The sequence below is a fragment of the Limulus polyphemus genome, unplaced genomic scaffold (genome assembly GCF_000517525.1).
Source record: "Limulus polyphemus unplaced genomic scaffold, Limulus_polyphemus-2.1.2 Scaffold429, whole genome shotgun sequence".
Taxonomy (NCBI): Eukaryota; Metazoa; Arthropoda; class Merostomata; order Xiphosura; family Limulidae; genus Limulus; species Limulus polyphemus.
In genome coordinates, this window is record NW_013666039.1 from 541,638 (window position 1) to 568,041 (window position 26,404).

The 26,404-nt window shown below is 34.3% G+C and overlaps 1 protein-coding gene across 1 annotated transcript in view; it reads left to right on the forward strand.

The window, feature by feature from the left end:
* Nucleotides 1-17,649, forward strand: part of LOC106458213 (max dimerization protein 1-like) — a 37,622-nt gene extending 19,973 nt beyond the window's left edge. The window contains 4 exon segments of the mRNA XM_013917689.2: nucleotides 14,900-15,014; nucleotides 15,730-15,834; nucleotides 15,836-15,908; nucleotides 16,948-17,649. Of these exon segments, the coding sequence (XP_013773143.2) occupies nucleotides 14,900-15,014; nucleotides 15,730-15,834; nucleotides 15,836-15,908; nucleotides 16,948-17,084 (430 nt within the window). The 3' untranslated portion in view covers nucleotides 17,085-17,649.
* Nucleotides 17,650-26,404: the final 8,755 nt, after the last annotated feature.

Sequence of the window (26,404 nt, forward strand, 5' to 3'; positions counted from 1 at the left end):
GGCCCCTGCCATCACAGTTTTTAAGGCAAAAGTCACCTGAACGACAATTTCTGAACCATTGTTAACACTTATGAATGTTCAAAACATTTCCATAAACATCTTTGATATTCTCTGGGGCTACAGAGGCATTGTTACCTTTCTTGTATTCAAACAGCATTACATGCCGAATGTGTGTTTCGTTGTGTGCCATCACTATAAGGGATTAGAGTATACTAAACTTTACACATTATATAGGCTACACTAACGTGATGTTTAGGTGGTTCGTTTAGCTATTATACTTGATGTATGCTTTTTAGGGAGTGGTTAATGAAAGTGTTCCAATGCGCGACATTAATTTCTTGACGAAGTAATACTTTGTAGACTCTACATGTTTCTAAATTTTGTTAGTTCATTAGTATTGAGTACTTTCTCTAAGAAATGTTTAGTTTATGTGTCTTTTTGTCTACACATCACACCAGTTCCATGGATTCTGTGGGTTATATCTGAAGGTTTCTACCTTCTGTTCTGTTCTCCCTCTATCCACTTCCCAAATATCCTTCCCTCCTCATCAGGATTGTACCTCGTCCAGTCATCTTTCTGAGTCTGTTTGAGACCTCCTACACAAAAAAGCTATCAAACAGGTGGTTCCCATTAAATCAGGATTTTACTCCCATCTATTTGTTGTCTCCAAAAATACAGGAGATTGGAGACCCATTGTAGATCTGTCCCAACTGTATACCTATCTAGAGACACCTCATTTCACCTTGGAGTCCTACCTCTCACTTCAGTGTTTTTTTTCCCCCCTGGATTTTTAATAACTAAGTTTGATGTGATGGATGCCTTTCTTGATATTCCAATTGCCACAGTGTCACATCGTTTTCTTTGGTTCTTCCACAATGGTTCTGTCTTCTAGTTCTAGGTGCTGCTGTTCTGTCTTTCTTTAGCTCTATATGTTTTTTTTTGAGTGGTACACACTTTTGCATGTCATCTTCACTCACTGGGTCTTTGGACTCCCCATTACATGGATGACTGGCTACTGCTCGCCTCTTCCCTTGCCCAGTCACTCACTCACACCCGCTAACTTCTACGAGAAGCTGCTTGGGTGGAGTTTCTCATCAAGTTGGAAAAATCCTTTACTACCCCCAGGCATGTCATGTTCCTGGAATTATGAAAAGTGTGGCTGATCACTTATTCCATCCCAATCAGGCTCTCCCCACAGAGTGGTTCCTTCATCCCCTGGTATTTCTGTGGGTGCATTCTCCACTGGGAACACTGCATATATATGCATTTGCCACTCACTGGAATGCCAAAATTCCTTCATTTTGGTCTCCAGTTCCTCATCTCTCAGCTCTTGGGGTGGATGCTTTCAGTCGAGATTGGAGGGGTCTTCAGCTATATGCCTACCCTCCAATCATGCTCCTCTCCAGTCATTTCCCTTATCCAGACTACTCCTTGTGTTTTGGTGGTTGCTCTGCATTTGCTGACTCAGACGTGGTTCCCTTTGCTTTGGCTCTTACTGAAGCAATAGCCCCTGCCCTTTCCCTTTGTCCTGATCACTCCTCTGACAACTGTGATAGGACGTATTTCATCCCAACTTCAACAAAATCCATCTTCAGTGTGGTTTTTGTCCAGTCCATTGCCTCAGCTCAGAAACTCACCCCTCGTGTAGCATTTTTCCTTGCCCATACCATTCACCCTTCCTCGTCTATGTACCAGAGGCATTGGTCTTATTTCAGACTTTGGTCTGTATGCCATGGCTTCCAACCATCCCATCCTTCTGTTCCTCACCTGTCCCAGTTCTTCATCTGGTTGTTTGATCAGGATTTGTCTCTTTCAATTGTTGCTCATTATAGGGCTGCCCTGTTGAACACCTTCTGTTTTCATGCTTCCAGAAACCTCTCTCTTTTTATGTTTATTTCCCTCATTTTTCATTCCTTTCGTCTGGTCCATCTGCCACGTCTCATTGTTCTGCTGGATTAGGATCTCAATGTTGTTCTTCATGCCCTGTTTGGTTCTCCCTTTGAACCCAATGCAATGGGTTCCTTGTACCATCTTTTCCTAAAGACCTGTTTCCTCCCCCTCCTGGTGTGCAGTCATCATCATTCCGACATTTATGCTCTTAATGTTTCCTGCATCCTTTACCATTCCTTCTATGTTATCTTCTATCCGGATTGGGCATTCCTTGCCAAGACATTGGCTGCCTGGGAAGGTTGTGCAGCCTTTTCTCCCATTTCCTTACCTTCCCACCTGTTCTCCCATTTGGATCTGGATATTCTTCTTTGTCCAGCATGTTCCCTGCTATGTTATATGGCTCATACTGCTTCATTTCATGGTTCTTGTTCCTGTCTATTTGTTCCGTGGAATTCCTCTGTTTCCCATGATCTATCACCTATTATGCTCACTGGTTGAGTTTGTCATCTCATACGACTGGCGTATTCTGACGTGTCCGTGGAAGGTCACCATCTTCATAATGTTTCTTTGCACCAAATTCATCATCTAACAATGTATTTAGCTGCTTGAAACTTCAAGCTTTTGGAGGAGATCGTTCAGCCTGGTATGTGGACAACTTTGAATACATTTGTCACACATTATCTGCACAACCTAGCTGCATCTTCCTCAGACGGGTATCGTCTTCCTCCTATGGCGTTTCTATGCATGTCTGTTCGCCTTTGAATGGGGTAAGTCAACATATTACTATTTTTATCTTATTTCATTGATATACATCATATTTCAGGATCCCACATGGTGGCGGGTGTTGCCTAGATAGATATGCTTATCATTATATTAGCACTAAATTTGTATACTTCTATACTGCTCATTGTTGAGATGTGGTGTTTCTGTAAGACCATATAGAGGACTATCACTCATGTACTTCATGTATAAAGCAGATGGGGATTTTTGCCCATCCATACTGACCCATGATTCTTATCAGGGCTTTTTTGCTTTTCAAAATAAAGAATTGCAGACACCCATTGCACTGTCTCCAGTGTGTCATTTTTCTGAACTCCCCAGTGTGTATCCCCCCCTTTCTTTTAGTGGAGCATGGGAGTCCTTGTCACTTAAGGTTCTCAGTCGTTGGAGCAGTGGATCATGAAGATTTTCTCCTGAATGGGGTTTGTACAATCTACTAAATAAAACTTCATAGCTCGTATATACCCAATCGGTGAGAAGAGGGCTATCGTCATTATACTTACTGATTATGCAATGAGATAATATTCTGGATCCAAGGCACTTTTCTTGGATGTTTTTGCCTGGGCTGACTGCACTTGTTGATCACAAAATAAATTTCTTATGCAAGGTGCTTCTACTGGATGTTTTCTGCCCGAATGAACAGCACTTGACGTACTCGTTAGTATCCCAAGGTGCTTCCCCTGGATGTTTTTATCTGAGCAGACTGCACTTGGCCTAATCCTATCTATCCAAGGTGCTTTCTACTAGGATTTGCCTGGGTAGACAGCACATATTGATCTTGCAAATTTATGCAAGGCACTTCCACTGGATGTTTTTACCCGGATGGACTGCTCTTGGCATAATCCAACGTATCCCTAGGCACTTCCCCTGGATGTTTTTGCTCGGGCAGACCACACTTGGCCTATTCATATACAATTTATGGTCCTCTAGTCCTAGCCACGTATACTTATATTATCAGGTACCTTAGTATGACTAACTATCACTATGTCCCATGCTAACACTTGCTATGTATGTGGACAAATTATGCATTATCTGTTGACAATGCACTGATTCTGAATTACCTGACAATTTTTCGTCAAACTACTAATTTTTTTTTTTATGGGGAGGATCACTTTAGTTGCTCACAATATTCTAGACAAGGTATTTTCACTGGATGTTTTGCTTGGTTGAACAGCAATTGACATGCTTCGATGTGCCCCAAGAGTTTACCCTTAGCACATATGTATTTGGGCTTTTTGTTGATTACCCACTAAACATTCTGTTTTTGTCCACACTGTGCTGTTTCACATCATAGTTATACAGCACTTCTCCACAGAATGGTGCTGTACATCTCTTTCTTGAAGCTATAGTGCCTGCGTATGATGTTTCGCCCTATATATATTACTGTGTTCATTACTGGGTGAAGCGCATACCTGTTCCAGAAGTAGTGCTATACCCCACAGGTGTGCCATGATTTCTTATTATGGTACACCTGTTCTTTCAAGGCAGTTACTCTCCTCTTGATTGAATACTGTAGTACCGTTTCAGAAGTTAACATTTTCTTACACTCATGCTCACCTGTTTCTCACCCTTCCTCCCCACTGATATGCAGGTGTTTCTAGTTTGTACCTGCCAATTCTCGAAAGTGAGGATTGTGCTGGAATAGTAGAAGGAGCTAGCTGCATTGGAATAGATGGTGCAGTATGATTTGTGGAGGGTAACCACAGGATCAGCACATTCTGAAACGGCATGAAAATGAAGGGAGTGATGCACTGTTTACAAATATTTTTTTTAGCAATGCTTAGAGGGCCAATCAGGATTGGGATAGCTTTGGATCAGAGGAGGTAAGTAAGTACCTATTGAAAATACATTTTCAGTGTAAGAAAATGTTAACTTTTAGTGATTCCTGAAGGACAGATACAATTTTAACACATAAGTCTGGATTGATGATAACATTTTGAGGTAACTTTTCCTGTAAGACAAGTATTTGCTATTTCACTCTTCACTTATTTTAAAATGCACTTGCCCTACATACCATCACATGTTTTTTTTATAATTCCATAATAATTTAAAAGGTATGCAGACAGTACTATTGCTGTTGTCTTAAATAAAGAATAAAGATTGATTGTTTTGTGCATTTCTTCAGAACTAAGTTCAGTCTTTGAATAAATCATTTAGAAATGAAAAAATTTGTTCCAATCACAATATATATATATATATATATGTATATATAAGCAAAAACAGTACTTGATAATCACAACTAACTAATTATTTTTAACTCTAGTACAAATTTCAGAGTGAAGATTTGCAGATTCTCTCTGTCAAATACCTGTGCACCCATGATGCATGCATTTCAATCATTTATATTGCAAGATTGATTGTCAAGAAAATGAGAATTTGGGACAGCTGAAAAAATAATAGCACTGTATAATGCTGCTTTATTTATATTTCAACATCAATGTACTTTTTATGTAATAGGATGATATCAAACTCTGCATTGACACTTGCTTTTGTTACCCTATTTTATATTCATGTTACAGACATTGTTAGAATGAAAGCTTGGTAAACAGAGATAAGGCTTATATCAATGATGTTGTGATCTAGGTGCTTATTTTTGCACTTAGTCTTTTCTCATAATGTTCTATGATTTAAGGATTGATGCTTCAATTATATGATAGCATTCTTACATGCAAATATTTTTCCTATAAATCAGAATTATGCTTTATTGTACCTTAAATTCACTTGTTATTATCTATTGAAGTTTATAATAGATTCAAGTTCCTTTAAAGCAATGGTTCTCTAACCTTTTTTTTTTCTTTCCTTCATGGCCTTCTTATAAGCCAAGGGCAATCTTGTGCCCTGTCCCTGATAGGTTTATTTACATGTGAAATTTTCAAATAAAATATTATTTTTATTTAATAAAACATAGTATCATTTTATGTTAAATTATAATATGGTGACCCTAACATCATGGACCACTTCAGAATGTTCTTAGACCTCTTGGGGTCTACAGGCCACATGTTGAGAAACATGACTCTAGAGTAATTGATTATGAAAATACACTTTTATTTTATAATTCAATTAGTTGTTCTAGTACTCAAATTGGTAGATTATCAAGAAAAGTTTTCAAATGTCTGTTCACTAAAACTTTTTTTTATTAAGAAACTTAAACAATTGAAGACATTTTTTGATGGAACATTGTTATTTTGATTTAGTATGTGTTTGTAGCTTTTTTTTTTTTGGTGTAAGCTTAGAGCCACCCCTTTTCAAGACAAGTCATGGTGACCCATCTGGCAACAAACTACTCTTAAAGCAGTTGTTATTTGGATATTTTTATTCTTCTCTCCAGAAGTTCTTAATTTTTTCTCAAGCAAAAAGAATTCTTCTTAAGCTCAAACGATGTATGCATTGTTGAGAGTAACATGATATCATAGCATTAAATTGTATGAAAACCCTTAAGTACCAGACTATGTTAATGTAATTTACCAGATCCTGCTGATCAAGTATATGTAGATATTTTGTATAAGTAGAATTACATGTCCACAAAATTATTATGAGCTTAGTAATGTGCTTACCATTGGAAACCTGGATAACAAGCAGTTATTTGTGGATAGCCTAATGTCTGTCTTATGGTTCTTAAATGTCAGATGTTATTCCTTAATTCTTTTTTGTACTTATTAGGGTTGAAGTGATCTATGATGTCTGCCCCTTCCAGAGGATGTTTCTGGTGTAAGCCATTGTATACTAACTTTCACCTAGAGAATATTGGTGTTTGTTTAATGGCTTGTCTCTTTATGTTTCCTACCTTCATTCTTTCTAGTGTGGAAATTCTAGTATGACCTCTCTGAAAGGTTAGAATGTATTTGGTTACTTGATTGATGCCAACTGACATAATTTCAATTCAGATATCACATAGTTTCTTTGGCAAAATCACGATGGTATATATTGTTGTTTTTTCATGCAGAAAGGCTTAGGAATGTTTGCATTGTTATAAAGTCCTGGAAATTTTTTCTGCTAATAAAATGTAATGTAATGTGAGAAGCAAGTCCTCATTTAAAGTGTATTTTACTACAAAAATGTAGCATTTTTTCCAAAATATGAAAGACAGTTTTCTTAAACTCTGCATAAAATCTTGTTATTCTACTTTTGTTTTTGAGTATGCTGGTTTTGTTCTTAATGTTTTGTATAATTAAAACATCTGTGGTAGCTGAAACATTGCAATGATTTTAGTACAAAGCCTTTTTATTTCTATGTTCTGAAACTATCCAAAAAAGGCATGGAAAAGAATAAACAAATTGGCTGTTCACATGAACACCACTTTTTTTCAATGTATTAGAAGTATCAGCACTATTCTTGAAGTCTATTGCTAACAGATATCCTAAAATAGACTATTTTAGATCTTGCTATATATATGTATTTATGTACATATCTGAGTACACACTTATGTATTAACTTTAATTTATGCTATCTTAAGAAGTAAAGTAACTGATTCTTTATGTTTAGTTGTAGTCATACTATTTTTCTTTCATTTTTACATCTAGAAGTTGATTTCTTTTTATGCTACTGTACTGATAATGTTTCTAAAATGATTTTTTATATAACAATCAGAAGAAAATTTCTTCCATGTACTTTAAAAAAATTACTGAATTACTCATACTAACAAATGGATTAAAAGTGGAAATATGAAGGTCAGGGCATGTTGCCAAACAATATTTGGAGGCATTGCTCGCACTTAAAGTACTTGTGTATTATTCCCTCAGTCATTCAAAATATATGCAGTAGTATCACCTTGTGTAGTTGTAAGTTATGTGTTATGTCATATTGCAAAAGACAAATGAAACATGAAAAAAAGTAACTCAGTATTATATGAAACTTTAGTTTTCAGCACTTATATATTAAAATTGTTGTATGTGTTATTTTGAAATATTGTGTCTAACTTTTGTATTAATGAACACATTTGTATAAAACTGAATAGCTATAAACTTGTTTCTGTCAAAACAGAATATTGATGTTGTGCATGTACTTGTATATTTAAGTCAGTATAATGCAAAGTATTTCTAATCCCTTGAATTGTTTGTAGACATTCATCACAGTGTAAGGATTTGTAATTGTAAAAAAACAAAAGAAATTTCAGCCTTTATTAAAAGATAGTTATCATTGTAGAACAGGTTAGGTAACCTGTAAATCATGCTGAAGAGTTCAGTTGTGCACTTTTCTTTTTTCCTGTTTGTAGAATTAAGGTATCTGAACAGTAGACATTTTCAGTACATTAATCACTGGAATAGTTAACTAATGTATATTTTGGCATAGCTCATTATCTTGAACCCAGATCAGGTACATCTACATAAAATGTTGTGTTTATACTATTATTTGTACTGTTAGCTTAAGGGGTGGGCAATCTTTGGTTACTTTGAGGTCTTTATATATGTGGACATGAAGGCTTATTTACAAAAAGTTAGAAAAGTTACACACACATTTGCTCAGAATTATTTCTTACATCATTTTCTGATCCTTAAGGAAAGTTTCAAAATTAAACAAAACATATTAGACCATCAGAAGATTAATTGAAGTGAATTTTGTAAAGAGGGCTAATATATCCCTCTTATGTTTATTGTAAGCAGTTTTATAAGAGAAACTAGCTGATTGTTTCAAGCAATTATTAGAACTAGGAAGTTAGTTGAATTTGATAATTGATTAATTGCCAGGCTTATTAATTGATTATATTAAATTAATTAGTTATTTTAATATGAGACTTGGATAGTTGAAATAATCAAGTATGATATAAAATTTAAGAACAACAAGGAACCTATTGATCCATCTAAGCCATCTAATCAATTAGAAAACAAAACAAAGATAACTCAGAACCAGCCCTTATCATTAAAAAATTAGCAAGCCTCCCCTTACTCTCCATTAAATTTATTGCATCCACCACATCTGTAAGCAACCCATTCCAAAGGCTAACCACCCTGTTAGAAAACTGAAATTATCTAAGCTGAAGATGACTCCTACACTGCCAAACAGTAATAATTGAGAACAATTAGCTGATTATTTTTTTGAGTCATGACATTAATTGATTAAACTGAACATCCTTGAATTAATCCAAAATAATAATGTGAAGTCATAATGACAGTATTTCAATTACTTGGATGGTTGGAATAATCAAAAACAGTAATAATTGGAAACATTAATTTTGGTTAGTTGACTAATTTAATCCTAATTTTGATTGAGTATTCTAAATAACACCAACTGATGTAATTGATGCTCATAGGCAATCGAGTTAATCATCCGGCTCTAGCAGCTGTATTTATGTATGTTAAAATTTGCATTACCAATCGTGGGTTGTCAATAATAAATATTGATGAAAATTAGCACTGTAACTTTTTTAATCATACATAGCTTATTTAGTCATGAATATATTATGTTCATCTTGCAAAAGATTATGCAACCTTAACTGTGTCCATGCAGCTATAATTGTGTTTATTTTGTATTCTGATACTCAAATGTACATGTGGAACCTAAAAAAAATTGAATTTTAAGATTTGATTATGCTGAATGAAGTTACTTGTTTTACTTATTATGAACTCTTAACCTTCACTAGTTAACGACAAAATTTAAATTTCAGTATGATATATACCTACGCTAACACAGCAACTTTTCTCAATCTTCCACTGCCTTCTAACTCATTGAAAAGAAATTTTCTCACTTGATGTGCTAGCCTTTATACCCCATAAGCTGGAGCTGCCTATTTAGCATGCATAGAGCATGCAACAACTCTCCACCAATAGGAGAGGAGAATGACACACTCTCTTAGTGCAGTTGGCTTCCTCTGTACTACTTTACATGAAACTTGCTTGCTTTCAGTTTTCAATAATTTTTTCCTTGATATTTTGGACTTTCTTCATATTTGTTCTTTCTTTTTTTTTGACCAAGTTTGATTTGCTAATTCTTTCATTCTGATGTGTTACTGACTTTAATTGCCATTTTCACACAAAATATTTCGAATTATGAATTTGTGATTTACTGTGATTACCACCACAGCTCCTGAAGTTACTGGGGACACACAAACTCCTGTTATCCAAGCCTTGGGACTGACGTTTTCTGCAATCCTTGGTTCGTCAGGAGTTAGCTTCTTACATGGGGCCTGGGCCTTCATCTCCACAACAGCCAGCAGGCTGATGAGAATGTTCAGGACAAGGATGATTTAGACAGCCTTTTTCCTGCTCCTTCTTTTGCCATATAGCCATGTCCTTCACCTTCTACTCCTTTCCTCCAATAACTTACACAAGTTTGTCACATTTTGAATGTTTCTCCTGTTTCGTATGATGCCTCTCCTTCCTTTTTTGTGCAAGATCCTTAACTTGAACTATTTGATGTTCCCTATTCACCTGACATTGAGTTTCAATGCACAACTGTTTTTATCACAGTTAAGTTTGGGGGTTAGTATATCTCAACCCCCTTGAGTTTCTGACCAACACACTTCAGCATTTCTTGCTTTTTTTGGGGTGGACTATCCCTTTCTCTGATCACCAGTTATGGTGCAACATTGTCAATGACTTTCCATCTTTTCTGAAACCATTTTCTGTTTCTTTCTTAAATTCTTCCACACTTCATAAATGCCTTTTGTAAACAGTCATCCTCCTCATTTGGTTCTTCTTCTGGACTAGGACCTCTGCTTAGTTCTCAGGATTCTTACATGTCCTCCATCCAAACTTTTGTCTACCCGTTCCCTGTGCCACCTTTCTCTTAACCCTTTTGCAATGGGTACCCCTTTAAACTTTTTTCTGTGCAAGTCACTGAGTTACAGTCAAAATTTAATTAAACAATAGATAAATAACATATTTTTAGTAGAAAGACTTAATTTAAATAATGTCATTCTTTGTGTACAAGATATTTATAATCTTTAACAAAATCTTACCAGTTTTTGGGAGGATGTATTAAGAAAGCTTGAAGTTACAGTATGTATTGTTGCACACATATCTTTCCCCAAACAGGCTTCTGTATTTTACATGATCCCACTGTGAAAAGGCTAAGACATATTTTCTTTTCCTTTTCACTTGTGAAAAATATCAGTCTAATATTGTTGTGTTGGATGCTTCCTGAACTCCTTGTCTCAAAGACAGGTTTATTTTATTGCCAGGATGCTCCTTTCTCCCAAGACTTGGCCACTCAGGAGGGTGATTGGAGAATTATCTTTCTTCTCTATATGTTCATTCACACCACAATCCCCTCCTTTGTCTTGTTCAGGCAGTTCACTGTTATCTTGCTTGTACTTTTCGAAGCAATCACCACAGTCTCTTTTTTCATTGCAGTGGAATTCATCCTCTTCTCATGACTTATCTCCTTCTACCTTGACCATTTGGGTTAAAAAGCTCATCTGTTCCTTCATGGGACATGACTCTTTTAATCTTTTTGTCTCCTTTTGTAAAGTTTGTCATATCATGGCTTCTCTTTTATCAGTTCATCGATGCAACTGGATGTGATATTGCAGGTACGAATGTAGATGACCCTGACACCTTTCTGTCACATTACTTGCAGTACTTTGTGGTTTCTTTCACCATTGAATTTAATCTTCATTCAATTCTCCCAAAGGCATTAAAGAAGTGCATTTTTAATGATTTCTTTTTCTTGCAGAGTCCATAAAAGCTGCAACCACTTCAAACTCCATTGATGTATTAAAAGTTTTTTTCACCCCTAGGCTCATTTGGAAGTGCCACTCCCACACACAGTGTACCAGACATAGTCTCAACCAAGAGCTATAAAGTTTTTTAGGGCAGCAGGGTTGAGAACAACAGTTTATTAGCAACAGCAAAGAGGTGAGGGGTGGCAGGAAAAGAAAGGTCATGAATTGCAAGTCATATTTTTAACAACTGCTTATTAGTGTTGTATTCACTACATATATATATATTCACTTCAGCATTTTTTATGTAAAAAAATAAGTGTTACCAGAATTTTACCACTCTGTAAAATTTGCTGCCCTAGGTTTGGGCCTAGTCAGTCTGTGCAGAAATACATCAATGTATATATGCATATGTATACTGAACACAGTGGAACCTGCCACATGACTGGTTTTGCTTTAAAGGAAGTACTTTTCTCCCCCAAAATTCACATCAAATGGGGGATAACAGAAATTATAAAGCTCATCTATCCCTGCTCAGTATCCACAAGTTTTCCATAAGACTTCTTTGTCAGTTTACATATTTACCTTCCAACTCATACTGCTACTTCTAAACAAAAACAAAACATTAAGTGTGGTTCCCTGCCCTCATACTTGGTCAGCTCTTGCACAGTCTCTCAATGTTTGACTTTATGCAGGTGATAAATAATACCTTTTTGGTCCATGCTCCTCTTTGATGTTCTTCCCAACACAAATTCCTCTCTTCTGTTTTCTTCTAGTGGAGTGGGAGAATTTTTGCTTCCCCTGATCAAAGCAGCTGAGGAGGTTGATATTGAGAGTTCCCTCTTGGATCCATGTAATCACACTAGTATGAGAATGTGTAGATGTATGCCCTCATTTGGATGTAGGGAAGAGAGGTTTACCTGGAGGTGTAGTACAGGCCACATCATGCACTAAGAACCAAACCATTCCTGATGGTTGTTACCAGCTGCAGGTGTCTTGTTTTCTCCTTGGGACACAGGTTTAGGAAGATTCATCTCTGCACTTGCTAATTCTGGTAGGTGTTTTCCATACTGTCATCATAGAGACCGATTGATGTTTCCAGGCTATTCCTTTCTTTCAAAGACTTGGACTGCCTGGGAAAGCAATAGGATATTTTCTCCCATCTATCACTTCTCTGTTTCACCATTTCATGATCATTCCGTTCCAAATGAACTTTTGTATCCTGTACAGGCTGCTCCTTTTCATGAAATTTGCAGTCACCTATTTTTACTGTGGCAGACTTCCTTTTCTCAGGTCTTGGACTGTTCCTCTTTAAGTGATTAGGCTCACCAAATCATTCATTTTGGATATTCTTTTGATGGGTCTGATCATATGCTTTTTTTGTATCTTCTCCTACTATTTTCAGCATATTACATCTTCTCTTGCCTTTTTTAGTTGCTGGCCTTTGGGAGAGATATTACAGGCTGGTATATGGACTACACATAACACATTTGCCTTCTATTATTTATATCATTGGGTTGTTTCCTGTATCATTTATCATTCTACTCAGAGGCTCTAAATTGGCAAGTTTTGTCTGTTGTGTTTTTCAGATATCTTCATGTCATTCATAAATTCATGGTACCTCCATGTGTGTATCATGATTTTTGTACATATTGCAACACATTGCAAGTTCCTCAACAACAAAAAAACACAAACCAAGCTGTAGGAGGCAAGACTAGCCAAACAAATTGTTACATAATAAACTACACCTTATGTTCCTTATGCTGGTGCATTGGCACCCACTGAGTAGCCAGTTTTGCCTCACAGGGAATACTTATCCCAACTCTGCATCAAGCGGGAGAGAACGAAAAGCATTTAACCCATCCACCCTGGTCAGTACCCACCATTGAGAGAGTTTTTTTTTGCAAGACTGCTTTGGCAGTATATCTCAATAAATGGCATGGCCATTTCTGCACCATTTACAAAAAACACACAAACAGTACCAGGTATAGTACAGCCTCTACACCTGGCTCAGACTTGCTGTCTTTAGTTGTAGTAACCCACTGCACTGTTTCTTGGAATGGAACCAATTACAGGTGATTAGCACTTGAAAACCTTTACTTTCCAAATCCTAAGCCACTTGGGATGTCGATACAGTTTTCTCTATGAGTGATGCCTTCCTCCTGGTGAGAGACCGGTTGGGCTTACCCCTCTTTGAGATGTAGGGCTGGAGTGTTCCCTGGAATTGTAGTACAGTACACCCCATTACAATATTTCCCAAACAGTTCCCAGTGGATATGTCCAACTGGATGGGACTTGAATTTGCCTTGGGATGCAGGTGTGAACTCCTTCTCCTTGCACTTGTCATTACAATATCTATCTCATATAAATATTTCACCAAGACGGAATGTCCTACACATTTTCCTGTTCCACCCACCTTTACAACATGTTACCACTGGCACTAGATTTATCCGATATCCTTTACTGTAAATCTCTCTGTGATGTGAATGTAATATATGAATGAATGAATAACACGTTGGGCCAAGAATATATTTCCACTTGAGAAGCATGCATTCTCCCACCAGGTACTACTTCATTAGATGACCCCCAATCCCGTTTAAGTCATACCCCATGGGCTTTTTTCCTTTTCTGTCACTATTTCAGAAAGGAGCCCATCTTTTCATTGATCAACAAAAGCCTCTCCACCATTTTCATTGTAGCAGAGGACTAAGTAGTTTTCTAAAGTTTATAATTTTCTTTACTTGAAAATGTATTTCAGGTAGATACTTACCTGTCTACACCCCTACCCACTTCTGGTGCATTTACTATGATCTTATGATCACATGCCAGTGCTCACAGGGATTTCCATGCACAAAGGTCATGTTGCCTTCCTATTGGTGGAGGGTTACAATATTATAGTGATTATATCATAGGTTGGCACAATACATATAGATGCATGTAGAGGTGGGAGTTTTTCAATGTTTGTAGGATGCACAGAAAATTCCAAAGCAGTTTCATGCAAGACAATAGTTCTTAGTAGTTCAGAGAGGTATGTATCTAACTGAAATACATTTTTAGGTAAGGAGAATGTTAACTTTTAATTGACTTTGATCTAGTCTTCTGCATTTCACATGTCAATAAAGAGGCTACCTATTTCCTGACCTTTATAGGGATTTCTGGCCATCTGGATGTGGTTTCATTTATTGAAACCTGTGCTTCAAATATTTAAGTATGAGGAACAAATTCTTATCCTTCCTCTCCAAATGCAGAGATCTTTATTTTTTACATGCAAACAATATCCAGTAGAAGTATTTTGTATAATTATAAGGTAAGTTCAACTGGTAGAAATATATAGACTTGTTCATTCAGACACTAAACTGTAGTATAAAGTAGTTTAGCTAAAATAATTCAACCATTGTTTTATTTGTTTTTATAGCTTCACTGACATACAAGATAGTGACTTTTCATATATCCTTATATAAGATTTATTATCAGTCATGTTTACATGGTAAATTTATATGAAGTATTTGTATGATTAATTAGATAGAAGATTTTCCATGTGGAGATTGAAATCTTGTATTTGCTGTTATAAGACATTTTCTTTCTCTACAGATTATGTAAATTAATGTATTCTTAAATATTTTTCATTGTTAGACGTGCTCATCTTCGGAATTGTCTGGAAAAGCTAAAAGAAATGGTTCCTCTAGGACCCGAGTCTAGTCGACACACTACCTTAGGGTTGCTGAACAAAGCCAAGTTATTTATTAAAGTAAGTCCATAGGTTTATGCATTTGACAGTTAGCTTACCTATGGTTTTATACTTGTTCATTAGATTACTGATTAAATTATTGTGTGCTGGAGAGTTATTTACCTTTGTTTTATAGATTCTTATTAAAAATTGGTGTTTCATCTTGGTGGTTAATATCACATGTGAAATGTTACGAATTTAATTATGTTTTATACAGGGATCAACTGAGGAAAGTATGAGTTAAGATTTTAAGAGAATAATACAATTTGACTTTCTATAGTTCTCATTTTGACAGGATTTGATGCATAAGACTAATGTGATAATATTTAAATTTTATAATGTGTTGAGCTGGTGTTAAATATTAAATGTAATATGTTATTCGAACTAGTGACTAGTAATGACACTTTTAGTTTTGTAAAATATTTAAACTGTATTGGATGATCCATGATCATTTCAGATCAGTAAAACTATTTTTTTGATGTAGTATAACTTAATTGATATTAAAGTGATTAGATAAGTTAGTTAAAAGGTTTTGACCTGAACTGATCCATAATGAATAGTATGTAGATTTGTCAGATCAGTTGAACAGGTTTCTACTTAACTTGTCAGTATGAGTTTAATAATGCATTTAAAAACAAATTATTGAATGGCATTGCAAATTTGAGTTTAATAGACAGGATATGGCTTCACATGACCTCTGCTGGGTGTTATTAAAACTTTTTATTTAATGAATTAGAACCTTGAGGAGAAGGAGAAGAAACAAGAATTTCAGAAAGAACAACTTTTACGGGATCAAAGGTACCTGAGAAGGAGACTAGAGCAGTTAGGAGCAGCTATTGTAAATCAAAAAGAGAAGAAGTATTAGTGAGAGTAGCTCACTGACATCTTTCTCTGGAAGTTCTCCATCAGAGTCAGGTTAGGATAACCACCACATTTTTGCTAAGTAGGAAGAGTAGTGTTTAGTCCCACTTTCTATAAATGATTGTACAACAGGCAGCAAGATTTAACAAATCAGTATTTATCAGGGGGTATTGAGTATTTTTTCTTTATAACTGTTGATTTTTAAGAGTAAGGTTATAAAAGTGAAAAATGTAGTTATTACTGCTAAACAGTGATGTTAATCACATGTAAGGTTATCCAGTAATAACAAAATTAATAGCATGAAACTGTGATGTTACATTTTAGGTAGAGGATACTAATCACACTAACATATAGGATATTGATATTAGACTGGTGTAAAAATTAAGGGGTTCAATAAGTGTTAACTGGAATTAAAAAACTGACAGTTTTTAAATTATGGGGTAATTTAACCTTGCATTGTTGTAATTATAATTCTTTTAAGTTCAATAGTTATGGAGACCTACAACCTAAATTAGCATCTTATATCAGGTATGATCTGTAAATGTATTGCTGTATTTTCTTGGATCAAAATGTTCAGTATGTTAGTGAAAAGGCTAATAGTTGTTTACTGTTATACAAATGAAAAGCAAAATATATTAAAGTATTTTGTGGGTATTAGGTATGTGTCATGCATTCACAGCATATTTAGTATAATGTATGTAGCATTATGCTTCAGTCTGTTTTTAAAACAAGTGTCATGGTCAAAGAAAATGTGCAGATAAGTACTAGTTTGACCTGCAATTTTAGGATGTATTCTAGACATAAGTTTGAATGTTTAATGGAGATGTTTTTTTACCATAACAATGAAAAATCTTGTTTCTTAAAAGATCATACTTTTTAATGATCTGTTATTTTTCTTTATTCTGAAATTTGTTTCTTAGAAATGAGCTTTCACTACTGTTTTGTTCTTTCTTGGTAATAAATAAGCATTATATTTCCTTCTTTGTTTTCTGTGTACTTTATGATTAAGCCATTAATTCTTGTATATAATTGTTTCTCTATAATACTTTGTAATTTCAAATATTATTCTAATATCTTGTTTCAAATATTATAGATGACATTGACATCTTGGGCTACAACAGTAATCCAAGTGACACTGATGATCACAATAGTATTCAGAGTATGAACAGTGATGGCGGTATGACTATTACCACCAGAAGACTGTCTTTCATCGATGATGTTACTCTGTAACCATATCAGGCTTTCACATTTTTACCTATAATTTTTCATAAAAAAAAGTACAGGCTAAAGAAAATTGAGAAAATAATTGATTGTGAGTTTAAATTGTTTTATCTTGTCTTTTAAATAACATATATAAATGCATGGAATAGTTTATGAAGATTGTTTCTAAGATTTATTTTATAACATCTATAAAAATACTACTGGCTCTTTCTAGCTGTTAAATTGAAATTTCAAATGTTTTTTACATTTTTTAATTTCAAAATTTGCTGGTATTGTATCCTGTTTTTGACAGAGTGTAATTCATAGGAAGAAATGGTCTTTATTTCACATTTCAGAATTAACCTAAACTGAAGTAGGACTTCATTTTAAGAATTTGAAGTTCTTCACTATCAAAATTAAAACTACACTTAACTCTAAAGATCTTATATTGTTTACATTGTTACTATCAATTCAAACTAAATTGCTATGTTAAACTAAAAATTTAACATTGTAATAACATTAATTATAATTTGTAGGTCATCTTCATAAAGAAGATGAGATCTTGTATTTTTAGTGGAACAATATTTTTTTTATACCAAAGTTGTTGTTATTTCTATGTTGAAATTTAATTAATTGTTTATGAAAATAGCCAAGGCTATATATTTGACTTTAAAATCATTATTTTCCTCTTATTTTATGTAGAAAACTTTGATGTTTACATATTAAATTAATTTTAAAAATTATAGTTTATTTCAGTTATGGTAAATAGCTAAAGCTTTAGTTTTTCTAAAGTCAGTTTTAACATGCTTCCCTTTTGTTTTGTTTTTAGACACATTCAATTAACAAATAGGATTATATGATTACTAACATTGTTGGGTTAACTTGAATGTATAGATAATGATAATTGAAAGTAAATCTATGCTAGTAGTTTTTGGAACTCAAATGACTGACTGATGAGCATTTTGAAGTACCAGTTGCATCTGTCTTTAGATTATGTTGCTGGGTAACAAAGTAACAATTTCCATATCATTTTGGATGGGTAGGTGAAGCAGCTCTTGGAAGGAAATGGTGGTTTCTAGGTGTGACAGTCAAATTAGCTTTGAATGATTGTGGAATTAGTTTCTCAAAAGAGTTTTGTAGCTGAGTAAATTGACAGTCACAGTAAAATGACTTTAGATCAGTTTTGAGGAGAATTTAGTAACTGAGTAAAGACAGTCAAATAACTCTGGATAGATTGGGAAAAAAATCTCAGAAGAAACTAATATTAATGGCTTTGTAACATTGTGGCAATAAACAGGTCATTTTAAATGTGTATTGAAAACAGTACTTCGGGAGGAATTAAGAACTACTTAATGTTTTGGCAGATGCCAAAAATATATAGATTAATATCTGGTAGGTATTTGATGTGCTATAACAGTTTACAGAAAGTAGGGAAGACTATAGTGACATTTTAACATTTACTCATAGTGATTAAAGCTGTTATTGTGGGATACAAATCTCTGCCAAAAAAATACAAGGTATTGAAAAATGTCTTGTAAGAACCCAGTATTTGATAAATAACTGTTCTGTAGAGAGAGTTTGTTAGATTAACATCCTTGAACAAAGATTGTTTTCTGTATGTTATTATTGATATGATCATTGTAATCCTTTGTAAATTTTTAAGCATGTATAATAGACAAACATTTGTCTCTCACAATTAGGTAGTTTTTGTGATCTTATCACTTTCACTATAATTTTCCTGTAGGTTGGGCATTAAATTTGCAATGCTTTAATTAATAGTACTGAAAATACAAAATTAAAAGTATGTGTACTGTTAACTGTCGTAAATGTAGGGGTGCACAAAGTGCAGTTACAAAAGATACTGGACCCACAATGTTTGGTTGTGGTTCTTCCACCAAACCCCAAACTGACTAAAGATTTTTTTTGTAAATGTCTTATGTTTTAAGTTAATCATTTTCAAATTTTATTTACTTCTTTTTTTTGTACATGCAATGTTGTATAGCTTGTCCTGTATAGATATTATTGATAGTTTTAATTCTACATTTTCCTATACTGCTGTTATTTAACTCTTGAATTTAATTGCCCTTTTAGTCTTATGCATATATGTGAAATTGTGACTATAAATTTTTCGTATCGGAGAACAAGTGAGACAGACATTGAATAGAAAAGATTCATATTCTTTGGAAACATTTCCAACGTCTTTGTATATAAGTCATGTATCTTTCATTGTTGTTGTTTTTCTTTTGAGCATTTCAAATAAAATAAAGTTTTCCATAAATACTGTCCCATGTTTGTGTCCTTGGCAATTTTTCTACATGTATTTGACAGAAAAGACTCACATTTTCATTTGATTGGAAAGTCCAGAGAAAAGCAAGAAAATATTTAAGAAAAGCCATGGAATTTTTGTGTAGCCAATAAAAGGTATCCTACAATGCTAAATATGACATAAAACAAAATTATTCCTTTATTAAATATTGGTCATGTGATGTCAGCCTTGCACTTCATGATTTGTCTGTGATGCAAATATGCTTAAACTTGATTGGCTGTCTGTGATGACATGTTTGTTTGTTGTTGTTTTTTTAATTTTGCGCAAAGCTACACGAGGGCTATCTGTGCTAGCCATCCCTAATTTAGCAGTGTAAGACGAGTCATCACCATCCACCGCCAACTCTTGGGCTACTCTTTTACTAATGAATAGTGGGATTGACGACTGAAAGGGCGAGCATGTTTGGTAGGATGGGGATTCGAACCCACAACCCTCAGATTGCAAGTCGAGTGCCCTAACCACCTGGCCATGCCAGGCCATGATGATGTGACCTACTTGTTATGTACATGTCCAGTTTGGGTAACCATATTGTTTGTTGATCGCACACACACATTGATGCTGAATTGACTCGCATTTCAATGTGTAAAGAGTGACGTTGTGACTGAAGTTTTACCAAAAAAAGATGCTTCGAAAGTGCAGTTTCAAAGAAAGCTGGGTGGTACAAGGTGTGGATTACATGGGACAAAAGTGACAATAGTAAAGCGAAATGTTCCTATTGCCAGCTATCATTTGACATCTCTAACATGGGAGAAGCAAATGTTAGAAGTCATATGAAATGCAATAAGCACATCAACCAGGCCTTGGAAAAAGAAGTGGCATTTAAAATAACATATTTCAGTAACAAACAGTCAGTATCAGTGGATACTACAGCTGCAATACCAGTAAAATCCATAGCAAAAGCTGACACTGCCAATGTTGTATTATGTTCGGACACATTAAAAGCTGAAATCTCGTGGACATTAAATGCTGTTCAGAACCACTACTCTTACTGCTCTGATGATGGGGTCACAGAAATGTTTCAGGCCATGTTTTCAGATAGTAACTTAGTAAAAATGTTTTCATGTGGTGAGGAAAAAATGACATATTTTTGCTGTTTTGGATTGGCTCCTTACTTTTCAGCCCTGTTGAGAAAACAAATGAATAAAGAAGACTGACATATACTGTTGTTTGATGAAAGCCTTAACAAGATGACTGAGACCAAACAAATGGACATTCAAGGTAATTAACATAATATTTAATTGTTCTCAACATGATATTGATAACAGCAAATGTTATTGTCTTTATGTAATATATGAACTCGTTTAAAGTATAATATTAAAATATGAAGGTAAATTTTGGTCCTTGGTGAGCGGCAATACAATCTTTTAAGATCATTTCTGTATTTTTATAATTAAAAAAATTAAACACTAAAAAGTTTTTAAATACATTTTCTAATATTTTACTGAATGGTGAATACTAGTAGGATTTTGAACATTTGTAGATTGCCTGTGGGATTTAAACATTAGTAAAGCTGTCACAAGGTACCTAACATCATAGTTTATGGGATATGCTACTGCTGATCGTCTACTGCATAGCTTTCTGGAAGGCACCAGTATTCTGAGTAGACACAAGCTTTTGCAGGTTGGTAATTTCTAATCATGATGCAGTTGACTAATTCATATACTTGTATCATTTACAATCTGATGATTCATTTATTTACCATTTTAGATTTCCATGGATGGATCTAATGTGAATTGGAAGTTCCTTGATCAGCTGTGTAACCACCATATGGACACAGATGGAACATCCTTCCTAAACTTAGGCAGTTGTAGACCACACATTCTTCATGGTGCATTCAAGACAGGGATGGAAGAATCAGCCTGGCACTTGAACAAATTCTTCTAGAGCTGTTACTGGTTATTCAATGACACTCCAGCTAGGCGGATAGACTTTACATCAGTTATAGGTTCCAATATCTTCCCACTCAGGTTTTTTATACACAGATGGTTTGAAAACGTTCATGTAGCTAAGAGAAAGTTGCATAAAGAAATATGTATTAGCAGTGCCAAAAAAAATGTGGAAGACCCAAAAAAATGCTTCCTATGAAACAGTATCTAACATGTTGAATGATCCCTATTAGAGGTAAAGATCAATGTGTTTATCTCTATTGCATAACTTATAACATAATTTATTGCCACTTATCAGGCAGACAGGTAAATGATGCCCTTTCTAGCAGCTAATATGTTCAGTGTGTTGAAAAGTCTTCTGTAAAATTGTCAAAAGTGAGGTTTTAGGAAACCATGAATCATACAGTATCATGAAGTTAGATTTAGACAAAACAAACACTTGAAGGTGATGCACAAAATTGATACTTGCTTTGTAGCTGAAAGATTGATAAAGTCATTTCAGTCATTCAGTGCTAAGAGTTTGAGTGATAAGAGTATTCATGGTTCGAGATCTGATGTGAAGAATGTGATCATATGTATGGTTAAGATATTTCTAGAAAATTCTCCAGTAAAGTTTCAGTTAGTGAGGCTTTTGCCATGTTTTTATCCAAGAGAAATGTAAAGAATTAAAGCATCTTGGATTCAGAAATCTGATGGAATTTTAAAATTGTTGGTTGAGGCACAGAGAGTAAATGAACTGAACTGTGATGTTGTTAAACTTTGATATGTATACCTTATTATTGATGTTTTTCCTGAATATGAGTCAAGATTCATTGCCTTTGATCATAAAATTGAAATAAACAGAATTGATAGCTTGTATTTTGATCTTCTATCTGGTAGACAAGGCTTTGAAAAGCTGTGGTATATACTGAAAGGGTTGTTAGTCCTATCTTATGGCCAAGCCTTAGTAGAGAGAGGTTTTTCTATTAACAAAAAGGTGTGCCAACTAAATATGAGAGAGAAGAGTTTTGTTGTAAAGAGAGTTGTACTTGATCATCTGAAAGTTAATATAAGTAAAGAATTGATTGTGTCAGAAGCTAGACAGAAGTACATGATGTATTTGGATGAACAAAGGTTCAGAAAGAAAAATTAAAGCAAGGGGGAAAAAGGAAATGTGTAATGGATAAAGTTGAGGAGTTAAAAAATAAAAAAGGAGGCTTAAAACTGATGCAGGTGCTCTCATAAAGTCAGCAGATAGTTTTGCTGAGAAGGCAGAAATAACACAAAATGTGAAGGAATTGAGAACATTGGTAGCAAAGAGTAATAGTCATAGAAGGTCTGCCAAAGAAAAGCTAATTGAGGCAGGAAAATTTGATACTGTAATTAACAGTAAGCTGGCAGAATTTAAATGTCAGTAGTAATGTTTGACATTGATATGTATATTTGTTAACATTTTCATATGTTATATGACTGAGAAAATAAAATAGCTTGTTATATGTAATTTGACTCCATGTAAAATGATTAAGAATATGAAATAAATTTTGTTAAAGTGTAATCTGTTTTTTACTTGACCTATCTAAAGGTATAAATGTATTCTAATGGCCGAAATAAGTCATGCAATTTTGAGTAAATGTAATAGAAAAGTTGTAGAATTTATTTTTCAAAATAGTGTACAAATCCTGGTAACAGATGTTTTCCCTGGTGGAAAGGTCCATCCTTATGTTGATTCCTTCTTTTCAGAATTAGAGTTGTATAGTACTAAAAAAAAAATATTTACTTTTTAAAATGCTCACTGATGTTTGGACCTTGGTACATTTCATTATCTTTTAGAATTATTTTCTTCCCTTCTTATTAGATTAATTTCTTTTATCCATTTCTAGTTATTTTGCTTTCCAAATATTCTTTGTTTCCATGTGTATATTACTGCACAATTTTGGTTATGTGATGTTACTTAAGTTCTGAAAAAGTTCTCTGTTTTTTCTTCCATGATGATTTTTATATCAATAATAGGTAGGCAAACAACGATTTTTTATATGATATGCATTTGATTTTTTATTAAGTAGCACAAACCTGATGTCCTGCTAAAATAGTTCAAAGTAATATAATACAAATAGTAGTTTGAAATTATGCAACATTATTTGTCAACTTTTCCAAGTAGATTATTTACTTTTGTATAAAGATAGTATTGTAGCCAATTTCTACAATGTCATTTTATAAATGTATAAATATATATATATTCCAAGCTAAGTCAACAGTTCATCCAAAACAAACTATGTCCTACTCAAACTATTGGCTTACATTTCACAGTACGAGAAAGTGGCAAGATACTAAATGCAACTGTCCATGGTAGAACTTTGAAGTATATTCTGTGGAATGAATTGGTAGTACATAAAAACATTTTAGGCTGTAAGTATGGACAATTTGACAGTGGTGACAGTATTTGATGTGTGAATAATATGTTTTAAGATAAGTATGCAGAATATACAACACTTATGACTGTATTTTGCGTGTGGAAGATAATTTATGGAATGAAAAAGCAGTACATCCAAAACTAGATTGGTTAGGGTGTGAAGAATATATTATGGGAAAGTACAAACAATACTACTTGTTATACTAGTAATGTGGATAATACATTTAGAATGAACTGATGGTACATACAGTTACTATTTTTACCTTGAATCATTTTTGTTGCTGGTGGGGTTATTAAAAAAACACCTCTCTATGAAAAAATAAGGCAATTAAGTGTTATGTGTGAAAGATGTCTTTGTTATGAGAAAACGTACGACATAAAGACCAGCTTAACATTTGAACAGAAAACCAACTCTCCCGTAGCAACAGATATTTGCTAAAGGGAATTGTGAAAATTGTTTAAATAAATCATAATGTATGAGAAGAACTAAGATTGACTGTGGTACATAATAATCGTGCGGTGTTGAATTTCATTTTGTTGACCTTGGTGGAGGTTTCTGACTGAATGCCCAAAACTGGTACCTTCCCAGTTTACACAGTTTGATGTTAGAACTGTAATCGAAGTCAGTCTAAACACACGGCTGATAACTGCAAAATAGGCTCTGGTTTAATAATATAACTATTTGTATATTTTCATCTTCAGGAAATTGGCGTGTAAAAAAGTACGTTAGCACTATGTATATATATGTCTGCAGTTTGTTATAAGCACTCAACCGTTTAAACATACTCAAGCCCTATACCTTGTGATACCAATAATAGTTATGTAAACATGCTATTACGGACTTGTTCTATTTTAGACAAATTTTTGCAAGTGTGTTTATGTAGATGTATAAAACTGTATGTAATTAACATCAATACTGTAAGTATGAGTTGAGGTTCTATTGGACACCTTTCACTTCAGAAATTTACTATTTTCCCGTTTATTATTATTATTATTTATTGTTGCTAGTTTGACTGAACCTAAAAGTTTTAATACTTTATGGTTAAATATGAATAATATACCCTAAATATATATATATATATATATACTTTAGCATTTAAAAACAACAAATTCCAAAGTCTCTCTTTGATTTTTTTCTGTTTTCTCACATATGTTGATGTTAAAAAGTCCCATAAAGTGTTTTATTGATGTGAATATAGGTTGATACCCAGACTTCTTTGAATCTATAAACACCTGACTTTCAAATGTACCAGGTGTCAGATGTTGTTGAGGGGGTGCAACGAAACAAATAATTATTTAACCTAGCTCACGGGCTATTTAACTTTGTTTACGGATGAGCAATACTAACAGCATACGAGAGGACAGAAGTAGAAACTGTTGGTAGTAAACAAATGACAACACTTTATGTGCTGCATAGCTGTTTATTTTTAAAAGAACTTCCAAGCTGTTAAATTATGTAACATTTAACGTACTCTAGCTGTTTGGTAAGTAACTGCTCAGTTTGAATTAAAGTCTATAACCGCAAAGTTAACAAATAATGATTACTAGAGCTAGTGTAAACTAAACTCGCCTAATATCATTTCTGGGAATGCAGAAATATGAAAGTTTCATAAACGTTGGAAGCAAAATGTGAAATTGGGGAAAGGTTGGTAGTGAATCAAGCTTTTCAGGAGTCTAACAGAAATAGTGTCCGAGGACGTAGTAACGAGAAAAATGTGCAGTAAGAGTGTCAACCGTGGTTTGTATTAATGCAGTGGGAGCCAAGATAAGAGAGAAATCAGGAAAAAACACAAGAATTTTTTTTCTTTTGATACCTTAAAACCTTTATCTGACATTTTAAACTTCCATTTAACATTGTAATTTTGGAATCTGTTTAAAGTGAGTCATTATTTTAGTTCAAAACTCAACTAAATTTGAGGAATCGTAAATCTATCGACATTTATAGGGGGGGAGGGTGCGAAGTGAGTGCTGTCTCCCCCTTTCTAAAGTCTACAATTGAGAGCAAAAACAAAATTTACACCAAGCCGACCTCTACACCTATAATTTTTATTGGATGACGTTATGTGTCGTTCACCTAGCTGATTTGGTTAAAAACAGTAGTTCTTGTGTCATTCACCTAGCTGATTTGGTTGAAGACAGTAGTTCTTGTGTTAATATTGTTACGACAGCGGAAGTCAAGTGATGCTGGTAACAAATGATGAGTTTCTAGAAGGATCATGAAGGCTCGAGTGTTTGCCAGACGCCCTCTATTTTAATATATAAGCCCGGCAAATAAAGCGGAGATAATAATTGCAGATTGAAGAGAGATACAGAGATAGATAATTGAGTCAAGTGAGCGGTAATGACCGAAGTAAAGTGCGTGAATCATTGTGAATTATAGTGTGTGTTAAGTTAAAGTGACTGTGGAAATTCTGTGTATTGCAAAGTTGTATTGAGAAAGAATAAACTAGTTTTATTTAAGAAAGGACTTGTATCACTGAAGTTCCTCGGCAAGAATTTATACCGGAAATTAACAAACGACCATAGACGTAAATTGGTGTCAGAGAGTGGGACTGAAAAAAAAAAAGAAGATGGAAACGAGAAGTGGCAAATCAAACTACAGCTTAGCAGATTTGATGGCAGCAATACAAGAACAGCAAAAGAAACAAGAAGAGAGGCAACAGCAGTGGCAAGAAAACCTGCAACAGTGGCAGCTCGAACAGCAAAATAAACAAGAGAGACTACAGCAGTGGCAACTGGAACAAGAAAG